Raw genomic sequence first — 25,277 nt, 5'->3', positions numbered from 1 at the left:
TTTCTCCCTTGCTGTGAATAATATAGTGTGGCTTATTAACAAAAGCACAATTTATCACTTTGTATTAACTTTCTTTGTCAGTATTTTGGATGTATTTCAGAAGCACTTTGTAAAGAAGCAAATAAACAAATGATGTGTTATTTGTTGTTTTTTGTTTTTGTTGTTGACTAAATTAGTTCTCTGATAATGAACTCAGTAGCTGACTAAGATACCACCTAGTGGACGTGATAGGTACATAACCGCGATCTTCTCCATTCCTCTTCTCCTTCAGAATAATAGTAGATTTGGTGTCCAGAGCCTTCATAATCACACTTTTTGTAGCCTTTTCAGGACACTGTCTTCCCACATAGCCTGCAAAAGGATCCAGTCATTTCTTGTGGTGCATTTATGTTCATTTATGTACAGTTGAAGTTTACATACACCTTAGCCAAATATACTTAAACTCCGTTTTTCACAATTCCTGATATTTAATCTGAGTAACAATTCCCTGTCTTAGGTCAGATAGGATCACCACTTTATTTTAAGAATGTGAAATGGCAAAATAATAGTAGAGAGAATGATTTATTTCAGCTTTTGTTTATTTCATCACATTCCCAGTGGGTCAGAAGTTTACATACACTCAATTAGTATTTGGTAGCATTACCTTTAAATTGTTTAACTTGGGTCAAACGTTTCGGGTAGACTTCCACAAGCTTCCCACAATAAGCTGGGTGAATTTTGGCCCATTCCTCCAGACAGAGCTTGGTGTAACGGAGTCAGGTTTGTAGGCCTTGCACGCACGTGCTTTTTCAGTTCTGCCCACAAATGTTCTATAGGATTGAGGTCAGAGCTTTGTGGTGGCCACTCCAATACCTTGACTTTGTGGTCCTTAAGCCATTTTGCCACAACTTTGGAAGTATGCTTGGGGTCAAAGTCCATTTGGAAGACCCATTTGGGACCAAGCTTTAACTTCCTGACTGATGTCTTGAGATGCTGCTTCAATATATCAACATAATTTTCCTCCCCCATGATGTCATCTATTTTGTGAAGTGCCCCAGTCCCTCCTGCAGCAAAACACAACATGATGCTGCCACCCCTGTGCTTCACGGTTGGGATGGTGTCTTCAGCTTGCAAGCATACCCATTTTTCCTCCAAACATAAGAATGGTTATTACGGCCAAACAGTTCTATTTTTGTTTCATCAGACCAGAGGACATTTCTCCAAAAAGTACAATCTTTGTCCCCATGTGCAGTTGCAAACCGTAGTCTGGCTTTTTTTATGGTGGTTTTGGAGCAGTGGCTTCTTCCTTACTGAGCGGCCTTTCAGGTTATGTCGATATAGGACTCGTTTTACTGTGGATATAGATACTTTTGTACCTATTTCCTCCAGCATCTTCACAAGGTCCTTTGCTGTTGTTCTGGGATTGATTTGCACTTTTTTGCACCAAAGTACGTTCATCTCTAGGAGAAAGAACACGTCTCCTTCCTGAGCGGTATGACGGCTGCGTGGTCCCATGTTGTTTATACTTGTGTACAATTGTTTGTACAGATGAACGTGGTACCTTCAGGCATTTGGAAATTGCTCCCAATGATGAACCAGACTTGTGGCGGTCTAGCCTATCAGAAGCTTCTAAAGCCATGACATCATTTTCTGGAATTTCCCAAGCTGTTGAAAGGCACAGTCAACTTAGTGTATGTAAACTTCTGACCCACTGGAATTGGGATACAGTGAATTATAAGTGAAATAATCAGTCTGTAAACAATTGCTGGAAAAATGTATTGTGTCATGCACAAAGTAGATGTCCTAATCGACTTGCCAAAACTATAGTTTGTTAACAAGAAATGTGTGGAGTGGTTGAAAAATTAGTTTTAATGACTCCAACCTAAGTGTATGTAAACTTCCTACTTCAACTGTATGTATCCCTAAACCTAGGGATACATATCATTGATGAAATGCCCTCATACTGAGATGCACCCTATGCTCTGACTTTGATCATTGATCTAAAGCCTAAACTTGAAAAAAATACATACATTTTCATTTATTTATTTATCTAGGCAAGTCAGTTAAGAACAAATTCTTATTTACAGTGGCGGGGGAACAGGGGGAACAGCGGGTTAATTGCCTTGTTCAGGGGCAGAATGACAGGTGTTTACCTTGTCTGCTCGGGGATTTAATCCAGCAACTTTTCGGTTACTGGCCCAACGCTCTAACCACTAGGCAACCCCAATCTATGAGATATCATTTTTTAATTTTGTGTATCAAATAAATCTATTTTTCAAGGGAGAAAAATTTGAAAGAATGTTTCTAATTTAACCTTTATTTAAGTTAAATAACGTCCCATTGAGTTTAGGAGACCTGTCCAAGACGGTCATGTTGATGGCTTTGGGGCTCCTGAGTGGTGCAGCAGTCTAAGGCACTGCATCTCAGTGGAAGAGGCATCACTACAGTACCTGGTTTAAATCCAGGCTGCATCACATCTGGCCATGATTGGGAGTACCACAGGGCGGTGCACAATTGGCCCAGTTTTGTCCGGGTTTCGCTGAGGTAAGCTGTCATTGTAAATAAGAATTTGTTATTAACTGACTTGCCTAGTATAATATAATGAGCCACCTCTGGGTCTGATATGAGACAGGAGTCTGGTCCAGAGCAGAGAGCTGGTCCTGGTCCTCTCCATGCTGAGTCAGGTGCCTCCCTGTGGTTGTGTCGCTGTCAGCAGCCTGTGGTTACAGCTGGCAGACGTCTGATGAACAAATGCATTACTCTGCTGAGTTAAAATATGCTATGCTGGTATAACCTCCATCAGAGATGAGTCTAACAGATCTAATTGATTGACTTATTGATAATTTCTAATGCAGGAATTAAAAGCAGGGATGATGACGGTGGAGGTTCAGTCTCTTAACTGAATACTGTCTGCACTGTCTCTCTCTGCCGTTGTATAGAAGTTAGCATAGCCCTATAAACACAGATCTAGGATCAGCTTTAATGCGCCCCCCCCCTGTTCGTTAGCATTAGGGAGGGGGAAAACATGACCTCAGATCAGTTTCCAGGGTAAACTTCATCCTGCTGCTTTTCTCTCAGTGTGAAGAGTCCAGGACATCTCTCTCTTTCTGCAGCACAGTATTATGTTTCCATTACTGCAACAATAGAAGTCCATTAACATGGCTGTGTAGAAGAGAGTTAAAATGCCTGTCCTCCATATTCACTCTTTCTGTTTCTGGCTGCCCTCCAGTTAATTTAATACAACAATGCTCCACAAAACTGCTGCAGGACTTATTTTAGGTGACAGAGAATTATCACAGATGCCACATGCACAGCGGGGATGTCAATAGCAACTTGACTTGTTTATGGGATATTAAAGCAGTGAATTATGGGTGCCATACAAAACTTAAATGATCGGAACCATTATAACCCCCGAATCTTTTGTTTTTGTTAATGATTAAATTCCAAATCTACTGTATTCAATTTGGAGAGATTTAAATGTGTTGTCTGAATCTTTTGTGTGAGTTTTAGACCGTATGTCAATGTCAGCCGCATATATAATAAATGTTCCATTTTGGGAAGCAGTGTACATTTCTTATAATAAGTATTGTTATAATACGTATACACTATATAAGTATTGTTATAATAACTATACACAATATTATCATTAGCTGCCATGTCATTGGATTTTTGGAACTCATACATTTACATATTACTATATTAGGAGATGATTAATCAAGTAATCCTTGATTCGGCTTGATTGGATAATATATATATATATATATATATATATATATGTGTGCGTGCGTGCGTGCGAATATATATATATATATATTCGCACGCACGCACACACACACACACACACACACACACACACACACACACACACACACACACACACACACACACACACACACTGTCCTGTGAAAAAGTATTTGCCCCTTTTCTGATTTTCTATATTTTTAATATTGAACGTTATCAGATCTTCAACCAAAACGTAATATTAGATAAAGGCAACCTGAGTTTACAAATAACAAGAAAAATGTATACTTATTCTATTCATTTAATTAACAAAGTTTTGCAACACCCAATTCCCCTGTGTGAAAAAGTCATTGCCCCTTAAACTCAATAATTGGTTGTGCCACAACTAAATGCTTTCTGTAGTTGTTCTCTCACATCACTGTAGAGGAATTTTGGCCCATTTTTGCATGCAGAACTGCTTTAACTCAGCGACATTTTCAAGCATGAAATGCTCTTTTCAAGTCCTGCCGAAACATCTCAATTGAGATTAGGTCTGGAGTAACACAATCATTCTGGGAAAAAATGTCCCTTTATCAGTAAATTAGTCAGTCATACAAAAATCATTCCAATCAATCACTTACTATTCTCTAAATCCTAAAATGGTGTTCCCAGAACTTGCATGTAGTTCCCAGAACTATGTAAGTTATACCTGAATACCTAATATGAATACTACCTGAATACCTAAAGACAACGTTGCCGACAGGGTCTCTCTACCCCCGCCACAGTTGTAGCAGCTCCAGTCTCTCCCTACAGAGGCGCCTTGTGCTCCTCGCCCTCTGCCTCTTACCCTTCCTCTACCTCCTCCTCGACCTCGTCCTTGACCTCCACGGTATCCTCTTCCTCCTCCTCCTCCTCCAGCAGAAAACAACAACTGTGCAGCTTGTTGTTTAGCACCAGTCTTGGATGTCTTCGACTTGATCTGTCTTTCTGCATGGGTGTTGTGAGGTTTGACATCAGCGAGGTTCTTTGTCTCCCACCCAATGCATGTCGTGGTCTTCCTTGGCATGGCACAGCAGGCTGACATATTGTTCTTGGTCAGGGGTCAGACCAGGATGCTGGAGGAAGCTCTTCTCCATTCGTTCCTGATAGTCCTCAAAGCTCTCATCGGCCTTCATCATGATGGAATGTATTTTCTGCCCGTCTGTGTCCTTTGGATATGTTGTCCTTACATGATCAAACACAGAAGTAAGTTGGTCAGCACGGTTGGCTCTGACTGCATCACTGTTCCGGCCTCCCTTACGCTGGTTCCACTTGAACTTCAAACACCGTATTTCCTCAATTTCACGGGTGGTCTGGTTATCCATGGCAATGATTGCTCTCACCTCTTCTTCAAACTTCACAGCATCTTTCGTGGGGTCATTCCATGCTGTCCAATCTTCTGTCTGACACAGTACCCCTTTACCAAATGTCTTTGCCATCACTTTACTGGGTCCCTTTGTTGACAAATCTGGGTCTTCATATCTACTTGTACTTTTCCCCACGATTACTTTTAATTATACATTATCAATTTGCATTACTCTAGTCATAACGCAATCATTCTGGGAACTAATTTCCCTTTTCCCGTAAATTAGTCGATCATGCAAAAATCATTCCACTCAATCACTTACTATTCTCTAAATCCTAAAATGGTGTTCCCAGAACTGCCATATAGTTCCCAGAATTCCCTGAAATTTGTAGGTTTTCAGGGAATTCCCCAGTATTCCCTGAAAACCTACAGACAACGTTGACGATGGGGTCTCTCTACCCCCACCTAGTCCCCTTTTGGGACTCTGGATCCTATTCTAAGCTTCTCAAACCAGTTTTTTTTTAAGTTGACCTTACTGAAATTCACTTGTCAGTCTTTCCAGGTTTCGCAGATGATGTGTTTTCTCCAGGGCAGCCCACAGTGAGTATCTGGTCTGAGTGCGTCCTCATCGTCTTTGGTCAGACGGGAATTTCCCTTGCACGCCTTCATATGGAATGCGTCACCGGTGTTCCCTCACAGACCCTCACTGCCGAGCTCCACAGGTAGAATCAATTATCCAGTTTGTGATGCCAAATTGTCATGGAAATGACCACCTAAGGACTCAAAGTCAAAGTTAAATGAACAGATCTTTACTATCACGACCGGAGAGGTTACAACAAACGTAATACTCAAAGTACAAGTCTGTCAGAAGCTCTGAAGGGATGCTCTCCCTTCAGCACTCGTAATACTACGAGGCATCTCTGCTCTCAGGGTGCAATAGGCCGAGCACTCAACATGCTCGGCACTGACACAGATGACTTGGCTGAAAGAAATTGATAATAGGAAGACTGTTGGAACTGTTTTGTTTAGACTTCAGTGCAGCTTTTGATATCATTGATTACAACCTATTTCTGAAAAAACGTAGGTGTTATGGATTTGCATCCTCTGCCTTAATATGGATTGAGAGTTAGCTATCTAATAAAACACAGAGGGTTTTCGTTAATGGAAGCCTCTCTCGTGTAAATTCAGTTGAGTGTGCTGTACCGCAAGGCAGCTGGCTAGGGCCATTATTGTTTTTCTGTTTTTACAAATTACCTTCCACTGACCTTGAATAAAGCCTGTGTATCTATGTACGCCGACAACTCAACAGTATAGATGTCAGCTGCAACAATAAAACAAATCACTTAGACACTTAACACAGAGCTCCAGTCAATTTTAGAATGGGTAACTAGTGTAGTGGAGATGTTTTGTGTCCTCTCAGTCTCTGAAAATGTGTGACTACATGTAGCATATTGTTTCTCGTTATTGTGTTAGGATGTTCTGTGACTGCTCTATGCTGGTTAATGGTAGCAACAACTGCTCTCTTGTAGTACATGATTCTGTTACAGGAGCACCAGGAAATGTGAGTAATACAATTTCTGTTTACAATAAGTCTACCGCACTGAAAGGAGACCCAAATGGTACCTATTGGTTGTGTGGCCGATTTGCTTATTACAGTTTACCACTTATTTGGGAAGGGGCGTGTACTGTTGGGTTTGTGGTGCCGACCATGAGAGTCCATGGAAACACTAAAACAGAATTGAAGGTTCTGTTCAGGGACTAAGATCAGCCGAATCCTCATTTTAATAAGCGATCCCTTGCCGATGTCAATCAGGTTCAGACCTTCTTCTCCTGATTCACTGGTGTTTTACTGCCTCAATATGGAGTTGCATGTGCCTTAGATCAAATTAAAGATTTGGCTTTTAAAGTTACGAAAATTAGAACTGAATGAACTGAATGAGGAGGTGAAACCACTCCGCAAGGTGGCCCTGCAAAACAGGGAGGCAGCCGACTACTTATTGGCTGGTCAAGGGGGTACTTGTTCTCTCTGTTCTCTCTGTTTGGTGATGAATGCTGCACTTTTATCCCAGATGTGTCATCAAATGTGACTGATCTTGCTAACTACATTCACACTGTTGCAAAGCCTCATTCCGGGAAATCAGAGTGGGTGTTTACTGGTTGGCTGAATGGAGCTTGGGGCTCCTAGATAGCTGGAATCTTTTGGTTAATGTGTTTGATCGTTTTGCTTTCTTGTTGTAAGGCAATTTGTACTTCCATGGCAACTCGAGTCTCAGCAACTATCCTGTTCAATGCTACTAAAGAATGTGATACTGATAACTTGTCTCCCCAGGAACTCCCCTTTCCCTATATAATGGATGATAATATGCAAGCATGAGTTAGTATCCATGTTTGAAGGTTTAAAGATAAGTTGTTAAAAAACAGCATCCTTACAATGTAAAGAGTAATGGAAAAAGAATCAAATATGAAGATGGATTTTTGCCTTTTGTTATGGCTCGTCTGTAAGAATCAGTATTTACTAAACACACTCCTGATGAGAGACTGAATGTATGTTAAGAATTAAAATACATGTTATCACATATGGTGATAAAAGGAGGGAGTGTAGTGGAAATGTTTAGTGTCCTCTCTGTCTCTACAAATGTGTGACTACATGTAGCATATTGTTTCTTGTTCTTGTGTTAGGATGTTCTGTGACTTTGCTCTCAGGGAAGGGACTGATAGAAGAACAGAAAGAATGGATCACAGAGTTTCTAGGTGTTGGACCAAAGTAACAATGTATAAAAGGTCATGATCAGCCTATTGCACCCTGAGAGCAGAGATGCCTAGTTTTTGCAAGAATATAAAGAGTGCTGAATGGAGAGCATCCCTTCAGAGCTTATAGCAGACTTTTACTTTGAGTATTACGTTTGTTGTAACCTCTCCAGCTGTGATAGTAAAGATCTGTTCATTTAACTTTGGTAATTTCCATGACACTAGCAATAGGCTGGTGCTAAATATCAAAATAACAAAAAGCATCATTTTGGAGGCAAATCACTCGCTCAATGCTAAACCTCATTTAGATCTATTATTGAATAATGTGGCTATTGAGCAAGTTGGGGAGACTGCTGGTTGTAACCCTAGATAGCAAGCTCTCATGGTCAAAACATATAGAATCAATAGTTGCTAAAAATGGGAAGAGCTCGGTCCATAATAGGGCGTGGCACACAAGCTTGGCACACCTGTATTTGTCACGCCCTGATCTGTTTCACCTGTTCCTGTGATTGTCTCCACCCCTCCAGGTGTCGCTTATTTTCCCCAGTGTATTTATCCCTGTGTTTACTGTGTCTCTGTGCCAGTTTATCTTGTATGTCAGTCAAGTCAACCAGCGTGTTTTTCCCATACTCCTTTTGCTATTCTCTTCTTGATAGTGTTCCCGGTTTTGACCCTTGCCTGACTCTGGACTACTTTCCCGCCTGCCTGATTATCCTGCCTAACCTGACCTTGATTCTGCCTGCCCTCTGGTGCCTTTTGGACTCTGAAATGGTTTTGACCCTTTTGCCTGTCCACGACCAATCTATTGCCATACCCTATTGGATTAATAAATATTGTAAGACTCCAACCATCTGCCTCCTGTGTCTGCATCTGGGTCTCGCCTTGTGTCATGATAGTATTTGGGGAGTTTCTCCCTTTATTCTCCTCAGATCCTATCAAGCTTTGCATGGTTTGATGGGGAGAGTAGCTGCACTGGTATTTTCAGGTCTCTCCAGAGACGTTCGATCGGGTTCAAGTCCGGGCTCTGGCTGGGCCACTCATAGACATTCAGAGACTTGTCCCGAAGCCATCCCTGTGTTGTCTTGGGTGTGCTTAGGGTCATTGTCCTGTTGTAAGGTGAATCATCGCCCCAGTTTGAGGTCATGAGCGCTCTGGAGCATCTTTCCCTCGATCCTGACTAGTCTCCCATTCCCTGTCTCTGACAAACATCCCCACAGCATGATGCTGACACCACCATGCTTCACCGTAGGGATGGTGCCAGGTTTCCTCCAGACGTAACACTTGGCATTCAGGCAAAATAGTTCAATCTCGGTTTCATCAGACCAGAGAACCTTGTTTCTCATGGTCTGAGAGTCCTTTGGGTGCCTTTTGGCAAATTTCAAGTGGGCTGTCATGTTGCTTTTACTGAGGAGGGGCCACTCTACCATAAAGGCTTGATTGGTGGAGTGATTCAGAGATGGTTGTCCTTCTGGAGAGTTCTCCCATCTCTGGAGCTCTGTCAGAGTGACCAGAGTGGGTTTTTGGAGTGAGTTTTTGGTCACTTCCCTGACCAAGGCCCTTCTCCCCTGATTGCTCAGTTTTGCCAGGTGGTCAGCTCTAGGAAGAGTCTTGGTGGGTCCAAACTTCTTCCATTTTAGAATCATGGAGGCCACTGTGTTCTTGGGGACCTTCAATGCTGCAGACATTTTTTGGTACCCTTCCCCAGATCTGTGCCTCGAAAAAATAATCTCAGAGCTCTACGGACAATTCCTTTGACCTCAGGACTTGGTTTTTGCTCTGACAGGCATGGTCAACTGTGGGGCATTATATAGACAGGTGTGTGCCTTTCCAAATCATGTACAATCAACTGAATTTACCACAGCTGGACTCTAATCAAGTCTCAAGGATGATCAATGGAAACAGGATGCACCTGAGCTCATTTTCGAGTCTCATAACAAAGGGTCGAATACGTAGGTCAATAAGGTATTTCTGTTTAGTTTTAATACACTTGAAAGAATGTCTAAAAAACTTTTTTCGCTTTGTCATTATGGGGCATTGTGTGTAGATGGATGAGGGGAATTCATTTCAGAATAAGGCTGTAACCTAACAAAATGTGTTAAGTCAAGCGGTCTTAATACTTTCCGAATGCACTGTACACACACACACACACACACACACACACACACACACACACACACACACTACATGACCAAAATTATGTGAACTTGGTAATGTGTGTTGCAACTGAAGACAGACAATTTTTATGCGTTACGTGCTTCAGCACTCTATGATCCCGTTCTGTGAGCCGTTGTTGCTCCTAAACAATTCCACATCAAAATAACAGCACTTACAGTTGACCGGGTCAGCTCCAGCAGGGCAGAAATTTGACGAACCTATGGCGGTGCCACATTGAAAATCCCTGATCTCTTCAGTAAGGCCATTCTACTGCCAATGTTTGTCTATGGCGATTGCATGGCTGTGTGTTCGATTTTATACACCTGTCAGAAACAGGTGTGGCTGAAATAGCCAAATCCACTAATTTGAAGGGGTGTTCACATACTTTTAAATATATATATTTGTATATATTATACAGTACCAGTCAAAAGTTTGGACACACCTACTCATTGCAGGGGTTTTCTTTATTTGTACAATTCTCTACATTGTAGAATAATAGTAAAGACCACAAAACTATGAAATAACACAAATGGAATCATGTAGTAACCAAAAAAGTGCTAAACGAAATATATTTTATATTTGAGATTCTTCAAGCAGCCACCCTTTGCCTTGAAGACAGCTTTACACACTCTTGGTATTCTCTGAACCAGCTTCATGAGGTTGTCACCTGGAATGATTTCAAATAACAGGTTAATTTGTTAATTAAAAGTTAATTTGTGGACTTTCTTTCCTTCTTAATGCATTTGAGCCAATCACTTGTGTTGTGACAAGGTAGGGGTGGTATACAGAATATAGCCCTATTTGGTAAAAGACCAAGTCCATATTATGGCAAGAACAGCTGAAATAAGCTTTACTTTAAGACATGAAGGTCAGTCAATACGGAATATTCAACAACTTTGAAAGTTTCTTCAAGTGCAGTCGCAAAAACCATCAAGCGCTATGATTAAACTGGCTCTCATGAGGACTGCCACAGGAAAGGAAGACCCAGAGTTACCTCTGCTGCAGAGGATGAGTTCATTGCAGTTACCAGCCTCAGAAATTGCAGCCCAAATAAATGTTTCAGAGTTCAAGTAACAGACTCATCAAAACATCAACTGTTCAGAGGACACTGCGTGAATCAGTTCTTCATGGTCAAATTGCTGCAAAGAAACCACAACTAAAGGACACCAATAAGAAGAAGAGACTTTGTTGGACCAGGAAACATGAGCAATGGACAAATTTGAGATCTTTGGTTCTAACCGCTGTGTCTTTGTGAGATGCAGAGTAGGTGAACGGATTATCTTTGCATGTGTGGTTCCCACCATGAAGCATGGAGGAGGTGGTGTGATGGTGTGGGGGTGCTTTGCTGGTGACACTGTCTGTGATTTATTTAGAATTCAAGGCACACTTAACCAGAATGGCTACCACAGCATTCTGCAGTGATATGCCATCCCATCTGGTTTGCACTTAGTGGGACTATCATTTGTTTTTCAACAGGACAATGACTCAACACACCTCCAGGCAGTGTAAGGGCTATTTGACCAAGGAGAGTGATGGAGTGCTGCATCAGATGACCTGGCCTCCACAATCACCTGACCTCAACCCAATTGAGATGGTTTGGGATGAGTTGAACCGCAGAGTGAAGGAAAAGCAGCCAACAAGTGCTCAGCATATGTGGGAACTCCTTCAAGACTGTTGGAAAAGCATTCCAGGTGAAGCTGGTTGAGAGAATGCCAAGAGTGTACAAAGCTGTTATCAAGGCAAAGGGTGACTACTTTTAAGAATCTACATTATTTAAAGAAGGATTTGTTTAACACTTTTTTTGTTTACTACATGATTCCCTATGTGTTATTTTATAGTTTTGATGTCTTCACTATTAATATATAATGTAGAAAATTGTAACAAAAAATAAAGAAAAACCCTTGAATGAGTATGTGTGTCCAAACTTTTGACTGGTACTGTATATATATTTATTTATATTCTGAAAAAGAAAACAATTTACTGGCATAAAACAAAAATACAAAAAAATTGTTGAACTTGCCTTTCCTCACTATACGAACCTGGCCAAGATTTCAATGTTACATGAGTGGTTTGGAAAACTCAATCACTAAATAATGGTCAAACGTTTTAGATAGAAGCATCGCAATTTACTCCGATTTTAGAGTATAATCATGCAAACTCAAACTACATGCACGGCTATTTGTTTCGTGGAAGATTTTGCTTGTCTTGTTTAAAGAGTGATAGAACAAAATAACCCATAAAGATAGAAGAAGAAGAAGAAGAAGAAGAAGAAGAAGAAGAAGAAGCAGCCTCCACAGATCATGAGTGGTCTTGCTGATATAAGCACACTAACAATATAACCCAGTGACTCAAAGCTTCAATGAAGTCTTCACTTTATAACAGTATAACTCGATGACTCAAAGATCCAATTAAGTCTTCACTTTATTCATATATATGAACTATGCACAGCATGCAGAACATTTCATTGCAAAAGACGAGAGCGATAGAGAAGAGGGAGGAGGACAGATGAATAAAGAGAGAGAAACAAAAAGAAGATACAGGGAGAAATATAGAGACAAATAGATAGAGAACAAGAGAAATAGAGAGAGAGAAAGATAGAGGAATAGAGAGAATAAAAGAGTGTGAGTGCTCGAGCCAGGACTTCTGACATTATCTCCCTCCTCCATGTCACCGGGGTGTCTCCCTCATCATTAATTATTAACTCAGTACTTTGTGGTAATACATAATTCACCATCAATTATTCATGCTAATGTGTGTGTAGTTGACTTAATTGTGTTATTGATTATCAAAAGTAATTTCCTGAAAATCCTCAAGGACTCAAATTGAATCAGCCTAAATCCTGGTCTCTGTGTACTCTCTCTTCCTGCGATTAAGTTTTCTCAATCTGATTGGTTTATGTCTTATTAGCCGATCTGGTGAAAGACAACACAGAAAAGAGGTTTAATATATTTTTTAAAGGCTAAATTAATAAATCAACTATCACTGATGAACCATGAAGGAGCCTCGTGGTTTAAAGGCCCATCGTTTTGTAAATATACATTTTAGTATTAATAAATAGCATGTATCATGTTTAATGGGCTATTGTAACCTGGCGATGCGTCTCGAGCGAGAGAGAGAGAGAGAGAGAGAGAGAGAGAGAGAGAGAGAGAGAGAGAGAGGAGGTTATGAGTGGTGTTCTCTAGTTTCTCCAGCTTTAAGGGAAACTGATGAATAATGGATAGGAGCAGATGGCCGTGGCGGTAGGCAACAGGAGAGACTACATCTTTAATTGTTTTAGAGAACATGTCACAACAGGACTAAAGTGATCCAGGGTCGACTAACGCTAGTAATGCCACAGACGTGCTAACAGACTGCTATTAGCAAAAGCCCTGATATCAACACCACTGTTGTGTTATCATATCTGTTAGCCTACCCTGTTAGCGTAGCCAAGGGACCACAGAGCAACATTAGCTTCAACTGTGGCACTTTAACATCGATGTGAAAGCAAATACGTTGATTCATGTACACTGCCACTGTCAGTTAAACGAGACATAAATAAATCAGTAGTTCGCGTTCTCTCTGGCCGCTGGCTTAAAAACCTGAACACGGATGACCATGACTCCAGTGAAAACTATAGAAGTGTCAATATTTCACATTGTGTTTTTACATGTGTTTTAAAAAAAGAGGAACATAACATGTTACATTGTCTGGTGACTTTCTGTAACACAATACCCTAATACACAGGGGAGAGCGTGTAGCCAAGATGAGAGAGAAGGGGAAATGCCTCAGATTCACATTATTAGCCAGGGTGGTAGTCTCCATCACACACAGTTTATTCAGAGTCCATGTAGAGTCCATGAGCTACGTACAGTACGTGTGCTTATAAGGGGACCGCAACGGCCCCACGATATTCAGCAATATTCACCCACAATAAATAAATCACAATCATACAATATCTTGATAGTTGAATCCATAGAGTATGATATCTGGGTAGCCACTCCTCTCCCTGCTCCAGTAGTAATAGGACTAGGTCCATAGTTGTGCTTTAGGAGGAGTAGGTAGAGGGAGAGTAGTTGTAACAGGAGGCACATTCACACCACAGGAGTTTTAAGTCCCAGTCCTTCCGTCTGTACATCCACACTGTCTGCACGTCTGTCTCCAATGGGCGGCGACACAGACACACTCACTTTTTCTCCAGTGGTTCCTTGGGGCAGAGGGGGTGTTTGTCAGACCCGGTACCCTGAGTCGGGGTCTTGGAGCCTGGGCTGGGAGCCTCGTCTCTGGAGCCTCTCCCCACGGCTCCAGAGACTCCCAACACTGATCCAGATACTACTCCCAGGGCAGGGCCCATCCCGGGCCTCGTCAACCCAGCACCAGACACTCCAAGCACCGACATGCCTCCTACTCCAGTCCCATGCCCGTGGCCGGCCCCCAGCAGGTTGGCTGACTGTAGCACGGCCTCTGAGTGCTCCCGGGCCTTCATCCTCAGGGCCGCCACACTGGCCGTACGGTTGCCCTGACAACCATAGGGGGGCAAGAAGGACAGGCCCATGGGGTCAGGAACACAGCATGAGCACAGACCACCTCCTGGTAAGACACACACACACACACAGGGTCAGGATATTGTTTTACAGTAGAGTATGTCCATCATCACTACCCTCCTCCTCTAACTATCAAGTGTGTTAGTCATGTTAACTGTTAGCTGTGCTAACTTACCCTTCATTGTGGCAACATGTGACAGAGCCTGGGCATAGGTGGCTGAGTTCAGGAGGGTTCCTGGTAGACAGGAGGGGAAGAACGGACCACCAGGACCCACTGCTCGGTTTATACTGGAGGGAGAGAGAGGAGGGAGGTTAGTTTAAAATGACTCCGAGAGGAGATAAGAGATTATGGTTATCCTGCAACTGAATGAAAGTGAAGAGGAGTAGGGAGGGGAAGAGGAGTGAGAGGAGGGGAAGAGGAGTGGGTTAGCATTTGTGGTGACTTAATCACATTTGGAAGGTCCGAAGTAAACAACAAGCAAATAGGGGCTGGTCTGAGACTTCAGCACAGACAGCTGTACACTCAGCACCCTGCTTTTCAGCACCACATAACAGTGGACAGCGGCTGTATTGTTACTGGCCACTGGGAGAGAGGGATTTAAGCACAGTGGACTGTTGCTAAATCAGGATCCCAAATTGGAGACATTCAGCATCACATGACAATGGACTGCTTCAACATCACTGGCCAATGGGAAAAGAAGAGGCCTAACTCTGTAGGGGAAGCCTCCCCACAAACTCTATGCTAGACTATACAGCCAACCCTGTCTTCATGCACCTATGTCCTTGTCCCTGTTCTCTTACCTCTGCTGCATCTCCAAAGGCTCCTTCTGTTTCCTGCTCTGATCCACAGGAGACTGGGAGTTCAGACTCCTGGACGGAGGAGTGCCTCCCTCGTTCATCTGCTCCTTCCCTCCGTCAGGGTCTGTACTCCCTCTCTCTGTCTTTCTCCACTTGGCCCTGCGATTCTGGAACCACACCTAAACAGGAGAGGAGAGGAAGTAAAAAACTCACTGTTGCGCCATGCAATCTCTCTCCCGTGTACAATCTTAAGTAGTCCAATAAATACCTGCTTTTGTGATGTATACATGTTACAAACCCAGACCAGCATCTTTGTAGTTATGCACACAGGAGCAGAAGGTAAGATTCAGTTGGTCAGAAAACAGACAGATTTTATGAACCATGTCTCATTACCGAAATATGGACAGGGTCTATTGTGTCTTGTCATCAAATCCATCAAAAGGATATGTCATTTTTGGATCATGATAATATAAAGATAAAGATGTTGCTGTGTGTGTGTGTGTGTGTGTGTGTGTGTGTGTGTGTGTGTGTGTGTGTGTGTGTGTGTGTGTGTGTGTGTGTGTGTGTGTGTGTGTGTGTGTGTGTGTGTGTGTGTGTGTGTGTGTGTGTCAGACCGAAGCTCTCTGCCTGAGTGACTTTGCACTGCGACTTCTCCCAAACTTCACCCACCCATAGTCTCCAGCCCGCCACATACTGCCAACTTCTATATCCTAATTGAAAGAAGGTCATTGCCTATAACAACATTTAATTGAGCAATTTTTCATTCTCATATTTTAATGACTTCCCACTGACAGTCAGGGCGCTTTAGAGAGAGAGCTGTGATGAAGTCGTTTATTCCCCTATTTAGTGATTGTTTGACAACATCAGATTCGATTAAGACTGCACTCCCACACGCATTAATCATGATGTGTGTGAATGGAAAGGGGTGGAGCAACTGTGCGGGACAGAACAGTCACCATTGTGCAAAAGCCTAGGTATAAGGACGTCAACAACCAAAAAAACGAATCCCATTCAGTCAATGTAAGAAAAAAGGACAACAGTTTAGTTTAGTGTCAGGACAACAATACCGCGGCTTGTTGTGATTGTGAGGCAGGCTATCTCACCCCTGCACCTTACAGCTAAAGAGTCGTGATCCCGTCTCTCTGAATGGCTGGTAATTGCTACATTAATCTCCATTTGGCACCTGCTTTAAGGAGGGGGAAACCCATTGACACGATACAATAAAGACGGGCCAACAACACTACAACAGAAAGGACATTTATTTTCTAATAATAATGTAAGTTTAATATCCCTGCATGCTGCAGCCGATTCATGTTCAGATTTAATAATAGGAATGCTGTAATCGGATTAGACCGGAATAATTTGTTTACAATCCCTAATTTACAGCTCGGGATTCCATTATCCCGCGCGCTGTCGGCTTTAAGCAATAGTAAGATGACCCAGGGGAAGCAAAGCCTAACTATTATATTTCCTACAATTAGATCTGCGCTCACAACAAAACCCAAAAGCAAATCTGGAATGCAGGAAATTACATACAGGACACACTGAATTGAATTACAACTGGCCAAGTTTATAACCACACATATGTGGAGGGCAGGGCAGTTATAAATTGCCCCAAAAATAATAATAACAATGTAAAGGGGTGGGTGTGTGTGAGCGCGTATTTAATGCTGTCTTAACATTTGTATCTACTGCCCTCTTTAAAAGCATCCCTTTTTCTTTTTTTTCTTCTTCTGAGCTGCGGAAATGGACGCACATGTATGATGTGTTTTTTTTAATGTACCTTTGTTTTGAGACGCGGACAAATTAGTGAAGAACATTATCACTGGTTAATTATGAATGACCGATTAATCAACCTGATCTAATATTCACCATTATGTTGATGTTATTAAAGAGCATCGGGAGAATGACAGAGTGCCTTAATTTACCCTCCTCTCTCTGGTCAAACGTGCTCTCAGAGCCCACTGCCTCATTCCGGTGTGTGCGTGAGCGTGCGTGTTCACCTGGACACGCGCCTCCGTCAGGTTGATCTTCATGGCCAGTTCCTCGCGCGTGAAAACATCCGGGTAGTGAGTCTGCGCGAAAACAGCTTCCAAAGCTTCCAACTGAGAACGAGAGAAATGTGAGATTAAGAGTTTTAAAGTGATGTGAGTTTATTATTCACGACACTACACACAATGGTATATTTTATGTGGGTGTGTTGGTTTTCGAACGAAATATACAAAATATGCCTGTTTTGATAAGTGCCCTAGCCTACTTTCAGAAGCGATAGGCCTATATATTGGCATGTGAATCGCGTAACTAGGCAACAAAATGCTATTAACTAGAATAAGTGCAAGTAATACGGAAGTGATAGGCTACATTTTATTATTACGGCGGAAATAATGAGAAGCATCATTATAATAATCGTTAATAATAATCAACAATATTATGGAAATATGTGGCCTACATTTGTATAAACTAGCTAGCCTTAATGCATGGTTTTGCTCACATAAGATTAAATTCGTTATAACCAATGTACAGAGTGATATTTTTAAGCAGTCAAGAGTTTTATAATTGATTGCTACCTGTTGTAGAGTAAATGTTGTCCTATTTCTACGTTGTTTTCTCCGCAGAAAGCCGTCATCAAAATCACCTGCTGAGGCATGGTTGGCAAACCCGTTGGTGTTCACTGAAAACATAAATCATCGAAGAAATGTTTCAATAAAAACACTTGTTTAGAGAAATAAATTGAATACATTTGTGTTTGTTTTCAGTCTAAACCTGACATAGAAACACTTTGCAACGAACACATCGAAACGAAGGGATCAAGCAGGAGTTCATTTTTTCGGATGTCAGTAAATAGGATGGCCCATTGAAACGGACTATAATCTGCTTGTATATTCCTCTTATTAGAGCCATACAACATTGATGTCCCGGTCTGAGAGGCATGACACCCAACATCTGTGGCCGCAGACGGGACAACACACCCGCCTCAGCCCCGGGGCTAACACACACACACACACACACACACACACACACACACACACACACACACACACACACACACACACACACACACACACACACACACACACACACACACACACACACACACACACATTTTAAACTAGGGTGGGTTCATAAAACAAACAAAAATACGCTATTAAAACATGCTTTTTCAAAAACAAGTATAATCTTAAAAGGCAAGCAAAAACTCGCGACAACCGCTTAAAACATTTATGGAACATGCAGTAATATATTTATATATATATATATATATATATATATATATATATATATATATAAATACTATACAACTGTTAACTTGATATAGCTGTGGTATATACATATAGTATCACAGCTATATCAAGTTAACATTTGTATAGTATTTTACACGAAATGGTGCTAACACATAAATACACACATACTTTATTTACCACAATTTAAAAAGTGGATACAAATATGTTATTCAGATGTTTACAGTTTTCATGAGTCATAACCCTTAAACCACTCTTCTTACAGCAAATTCCGAGGTAGCGTCAAACTGCAAATATTTGAACTCAATTGCAAGGAAATAGAAGTTATAGGATGTAGCCTACATTTATTATTTCCAAATCAAAACTGTCAACACATTCTAGCCCATCTATGGAGAAGCGGTCCCAAAAGTTGCAGTATTAGGCTATGGTCTACTTACACGTATTAGTCCGACAGCATTCTCCATCCAGCTGAGGGGGACAATGAAAGTAAAACATGATGGTTTTATGGGCTTTGTTTATCTATGGAGATGTGTACGAAAGCCCGATGTCACTGAGAAATCTGAAAAGAAATCAAATAATTTCAGTCGCAAATCAGAGAATAACGAGTCAAGATGTGTCCAAGCGGTCTGCATCAATATTTGACAGTGGAACGGGCCAAAATACAACCATTGTAAGCCTAATCAGTGTAATTATTACAATGTTCATATTAATGACAAAATAGAGGAAGAAAAAAACTCCGCAAAACTCCCTACTCTTCCCCCGAAATTAACGAACAATAAGTAGTTTGCGTAACAAACCAAATTACTAGGCTATAAAACACTGGAATAAAACATGAAATAGCATGCAATGTGCTCACACCAAAGTTATTAGCGGAGATTAATCCTCATCAAAATTGTCCACAAGGATGGGACAGGGCAGCGCTCACCAAATGTTATAAAGAGACACATCAGAAATAATGCTTAGATGTCTCTTGCAAAAAAATGTAATAAATGATAGTAAATTGTATGAAACATGTAGCCTGTCTATGATAGAATATTCCGTCTGTCTGTCATACCTGCTGTGTATTTGTCTTGTGCTGGTCCAGGGCGCGAGGAGGAGAGGATGCTGAGGACGCGAAGATTTTCCTGTATGTCTGAGGGACCGGCAAATCCACTTTAACAGTCACTATCTCTCTCTACAACCTCTCTTACTCACTCCCCTCTTTTCCCCACACCATCCCTATCTGAGTGTATCTACTCTGCCTTTCTCTCTCTCTGGGAGTGTCCAGATGTCTTCGGCGAGTTGAGGCTTTCAGCTCTTGCTGCCTTTAGAATCTCACGCTTAATTGGTTCTAATCGGATTACCGCGGCTTTGTCTTCTCACTGTGAGTGGGACCTCTTTCCCTCCCTCACTCTCTCTCTCTCCGTGTGTGTGAGAGAAACATCAACTCTCCCAGGTATCTGAGAATTCAAATATTTTCCCCTGCAGATTATTCCGCTGTTATGTCAGTGGTTATTCCCTGACCATAAACACACACACACACACACACACACACACACACACACACACACACACACACACACACACACACACACACACACACACACACACACACACACACACACACACACACACACACACACACACACACACACACACACACACACACACACACACTTTATTTGGTTGCTTCTATATTAAAAATCTAAGATGACTTCTGTTGGGTTTGAGATTGACTGCCAGGCCGTTAATTGCTCCTTAGGTGGGTTACCGGGTCCACTTTACAACGGGCTGCGCATATCATAACATTCACAATGGCCAGAATTTTGATTTTCTTCACAGCAAGGGGTCCCACGATTTATATCGCTTCCACGGATAAACGATATACCACGGGACCATTTCAATTAGTTTTAAAGCGCATCTGGGACATCACAGCACAGACGCTGGAGTCTCCATGGAGAGACGAAATGAGGCTCCAAACTGCACCTGAAATTTGAAAGAGGAGGGTGGGATTGGATCAACGCACATAAGGTGGAGAAGCCGGTCTAATGGCAGGTAATTGGGTCTGTAATATCGTTACAGTCGGGTAATGGGCAGTTACGGCCCATGCGCTATTAAGTGCATCCCCTGTGTGCAGCATTTATTATATTAAAAGGGGGAATAATAATGATATTTTGGTTATTAAATGCATGTAATTAATTTATGCACGGCTGAAAATAAAGTTGTTATTACGACTTTCGACTAAAGGGAAGGAGAAAATTGAAATCAAGTGTATTACTCTTAGAATTGTTTTTTCTAATAGTATAGAGATATTTAATCTATGTGTGTGTGTGTGTGTCAGTAACGACCCTCTTTATCATGTGAAGTCTGTCAGTGTAAACTGCAGCTTTCTCCCAGTCACTCATTTACAGAAGGGCTCAAACACAACAATAGCGTTATCTGGCAAAGAGTACGCTATTTAGCCCCTCTGAACATCATTTGCGAACTGAGTGCCAAACGATTTTACATGTAGAATCGCGTGGAAAAAATGTCGGCAGTCAGATGTCAAGGCAAGCAGGAGGTCCCTAAAACACAGCGTGCTAGATGATTGGCGGCTGAAGAATGCTAGAACCACGTTCATTGTGATGTGCGCAAGCCAAGGATACTGCGAGTTTCCCTGCGTTTAAGCCCTTGTTTTACATGCCCAGACTCAGATGAACTCCTGGATACCATTTTAATGTCTCCGGACATTGAACATCTGGACATCTGAAGGAAACTAGTGGTAGTTCTGGCAGCCAATGCTAACTAGCATTAGGGCAAAGACTGGAAGACTATTCCACGTTGATGTTAACTTGTTCTAGAACCCAGGAGCAAAAAAGTAGACTATCAGAAAATAATTGACTAACTTCATATGAATTTATGGTCATAAATAGAACATATTTCAATCAGAATGATTATTAGCATAACTCTCACTCTCAAAAATAGAAACGCAACAATTTCAAACATTATACTGAGTTAGTTCATATAGGGAAATCAGTCAGTATCTGGTGTGAACACCATTAGCCTCATGCAGCACAACACACCTTCTCATAGGGTTGATCAGCTTGTTGATTGTTGATTAATGGCACTTCAATGGGACTCAGGATCTCACCACAGTAGCACTTTGTATTCAAATTGACATTGATAAAATGCAACTGTGTTCTTTATCCGCAGCTTATGCCTGCCCATACCATAACCCCACCACCACCATGGGGAACTCTGTTCAAGGATTACCGCAGACAACATTGGCATCAGCAAACCGCTTGCCCACACAACACCATACTCACGGTCTGTCATCTGCCTGGTACAGTTGAAACCGGGATTAATCCGTGAAGAGCACACTTCTCCACGAGCATGCACTTGAGCTTCCCTTTCTGGTTACACGTTACCCGTGGTCTGTGGGTGTGAGTCCAGTACTGCCAAATTCTCTAAAATGACATTGAAGCGGCTTATGGTAGAGAAATTAACATTAAATTCTCTGGCAACAGCTCTGGTGGACATTCCTGCAGTCAGCATGCCAATTGCATGCTGCCGCAAAACTTGACATCTGTTGCATTGTGTTGTGTAACAAATGTTGTGATCTGCAGTTTAGAGTGACCTTTTATTGTAATCAGCACAAGGTACCCCTGTGTAATGATCATGCTGTTTAATCAGCATCTTAAAATGCCAAACCTGTCAGAGGGATGGATTTTCTTGGCAAAGGAGAAATGCTCAGTAAACAGGGATGTAATCAAATTTGAGCACCAAATTTGAGAGAAATAAGCTATTTGTGCGTATGAAAAACTTCTGGGGTCTTTTATTTCAGTTCATAAAACATGGGACCAACACTTTACATGTTGCATTTAAATTTTTTGTTCAGCACAGTTGCGCAAGTCTACTTATTGTTTTCGGAATTGGGCCATAGGTTTTTGCCGAGCTTCATTTGGTACACAGGAAAAGCTATGCTCCAAAAGAAAATCCTAAAGTAAAGTATAATAGTGCATGCTTTTAATTATTTGAGCTCAAAAGAACTAAAGCGATCAATCTGATTCCATTTTGGACAAATCAATATATTTCTCCCATCCATGTATGCCGACACGGGAAAAAAAAGCTGTGTGTAGTGTTTTTACCGTTGATAGTCAAATGCACTGTTCATAATAACTAATATAGGTTAATAGTGGTTGGGTAAAGTCATTGCTCAGCGGTTGTAAAAGGCAGGTGTGATTTAAGAAAGCCCCTGTGAGCTGCTACTGCTCATGAGTGTCGTAGAAAGGGGGATGAATTGATTTGAAAAGAAAAGCTATTTTGAAAGATAACTTAAGATAAATTATGAATAAATATTTTCAACAGAGTATAAGTATGTGGTTTGAATTATACAATTAGAAAAAAATAGGGATCTCCATAGACTTAGAAACAAATAAATACACTATTCACTAGATTTCATGGATGATTTATTCCTTCATTATGAAATGCAGTCATGTTTTGTGTCTATAAAAGCTGGCATCTACACATTTCTATCTATCTACACAACTGACAGATACAGCAACCTGGACTCGGGTGTAGACAAAACAGAGTAAATGTAAATCCGGGACACTGCAATTGGTATGATATGTTATGTTTCATATTGGTATGTATTCATTTGTGGATGTCCATCATCCATTTCATATGGTATGTTATGGAATTACAATTCGTAAGATGTATTAAAGTTGCTAATGAGCTAAAATGCTAAAGTTGTCCGTGATAATATTAGAACACGCAACCTTTGGGCTGCTATTTTTTGTGTTACACGCTCACCCAACTTTAGTTTTGGCCTTAATTAACCTTCTGTTTTATGTAACCATACCAAACAAAACTAATCACACTAATTTGCTTGTCCCGGATTTACGTTTACTATGTTATGTCTAGCCTATGAGACCATGCTGGGCATAGAGCACAGGCGGCCAGTGGCACCTTAATTGGGGAGGACGGGCTCATACTAATGGCTGGAACTGAATCAACGGAATGGTATCAAGCACATCAAAAACATGGTTTCCATGTGGTCGACACCATTCCACTCACTCCATTCCGGCCATTATTATGAGCCGTCCTCCCCTCAGCAGCTTCTTGTGGTATTGAGGTAGATCAGGTTTGATTACGATGTCAGTTATTACAATGTCATATTTCACCACAATCTCCCCTTGGTTTTAGAAAATCAAGATATTCAACAGCCTTAAAAAACAGGAAAAATCAAGTCGTTACATCTTGGGTCGATACAAGAGAAGATAGTATAGGAGAGCATTTCAATTGACCTCCCCCCTTGATACTCCCAAGGAAATGTATGAATGAACGCATCAACTTTTGTTTCAATATTCATTCTTCCAAGAGCAGCACAAATATTCATTTTGGAATATTTCAAAATCCGACAACATAGCAATGTATAATACCACAAATATCCATTGTATTACTAATATACACTGAGTGTACAAAACATTTGGGACACCTGCTCTTTCCATGACAGACTGATCAAGTGAAAGCAATGATCCCTTATTGATGTCACCTGTTAAATCCACTTCAAATCAATGTAGATGAATGGGAGGAGACAGGTAAAAAAAAAGTTTAAGCCTCAAGACAATTGTGACATGGATTGTGTGTGTGCCATTCAGAGGGTGGATGGGCAAGACAAAATATTGAAGTGCTTTGAACGCGGTGTTAGTAGGTGCCGGGAGCACCAGCAACGCTGCTGGGTTGTTTATGCTCAACAGTTTCCTGTGTGTATCAAGAATGGTCCACCACCCAAAGGACATCCAGCCAATGGCAGACCAGTGGTCTAAAATGGGTCACAGATGAAAGAGGACAGAAGAAGGTTGACACGAATTGTGCAGAGCAACAGACGGGCGGGAAACAGTTAGTCAACTGACAGTCCAGTACAACATTGGATCCCAAAGACCAATAAAATAATGCACAACTCGTCGTACATTGACACAAATTGGGAGAACAGCCGACGACCTTATAGAGTTGCGGCTGCAGTGGGCTCAGGAACAAAAACACTGGATACTGGAGAATTGGAAAACATTGCATTGTCTGATGAATCCGGTTCCTGCCATGTAATGCTGATGGGAGGACTAGGGTATGGAGAAAACAACGAGTACATGCATCCATTATGCCACGTGTCAACATTGCACACAATGGGCCCATTGGTAAAAGTGGAGCAACATTTCAGGACATCTGAATCTGGTGTATCCATTTTAAAATTGTTTTTTTTCAGCACGATAATGCCCCATGCCACAAGGATAGGCTTGCATCCCTGTGGAATGCTTTCGACACCTTGTAGAGTCCATGTCCCGACGAATTGAGGCTGTTCTGAGGGAAAAAGGATGTGCAACTCAATATTAGGAAGGTGTTCCAAATGTTTTGTACACTCCATGTATATTGTATTTTTCTCTAGAGTCAATCTCTGACTACTATCCTTCAAACAGCACTAAGCATGACATCACTTTCCTATGGTAATGAAGAAACCTAAATAAAAGCACGCATTTCTTAACATTGCAAGGTGGATGGATACTCATTCAAAAGATATGACATTTTAATCAATGTCGATTTTTATTGTGCTTCAAATGCAAGAAAGAATTTATGGAATATTTGTTAAATGTTTAAAACATTATTTTAAGGCTACTTGAAAAATACAATGTTCAGACTGGTATGTTGACAATATTGGTCTTACAGTGAAAAAAACATTATTTGTGCCAATTGAGCGGAGCAACGGGTTTAATACAGAGCACTGGTGAGTCCTTACTCCACCCACTCCATTCACTGCAATGC

General features: G+C 41.4%; 1 protein-coding gene across 1 annotated transcript; it reads right to left on the bottom strand.

The window, feature by feature from the left end:
- Positions 1-12,890: 12,890 nt before the first annotated feature.
- Positions 12,891-18,998, bottom strand: drgx (dorsal root ganglia homeobox). The gene is made up of 6 exons (XM_042323698.1): positions 18,956-18,998; positions 17,832-17,935; positions 17,268-17,369; positions 15,268-15,443; positions 14,642-14,754; positions 12,891-14,512 (listed from the first exon to the last, which is right to left on the bottom strand). The coding sequence occupies exons 1-6, from the start codon at positions 18,996-18,998 to the stop codon at positions 14,109-14,111; spliced, it is 942 nt and encodes a 313-aa protein (XP_042179632.1). The 3' UTR covers positions 12,891-14,108.
- Between the last annotated feature and the right edge of the window lie 6,279 nt (positions 18,999-25,277).

The sequence above is a fragment of the Oncorhynchus tshawytscha genome, linkage group LG06, assembly GCF_018296145.1.
Source record: "Oncorhynchus tshawytscha isolate Ot180627B linkage group LG06, Otsh_v2.0, whole genome shotgun sequence".
Lineage (NCBI taxonomy): Eukaryota > Metazoa > Chordata > Actinopteri > Salmoniformes > Salmonidae > Oncorhynchus > Oncorhynchus tshawytscha.
This window is presented reverse-complemented; position numbering and strand designations above follow the sequence as displayed.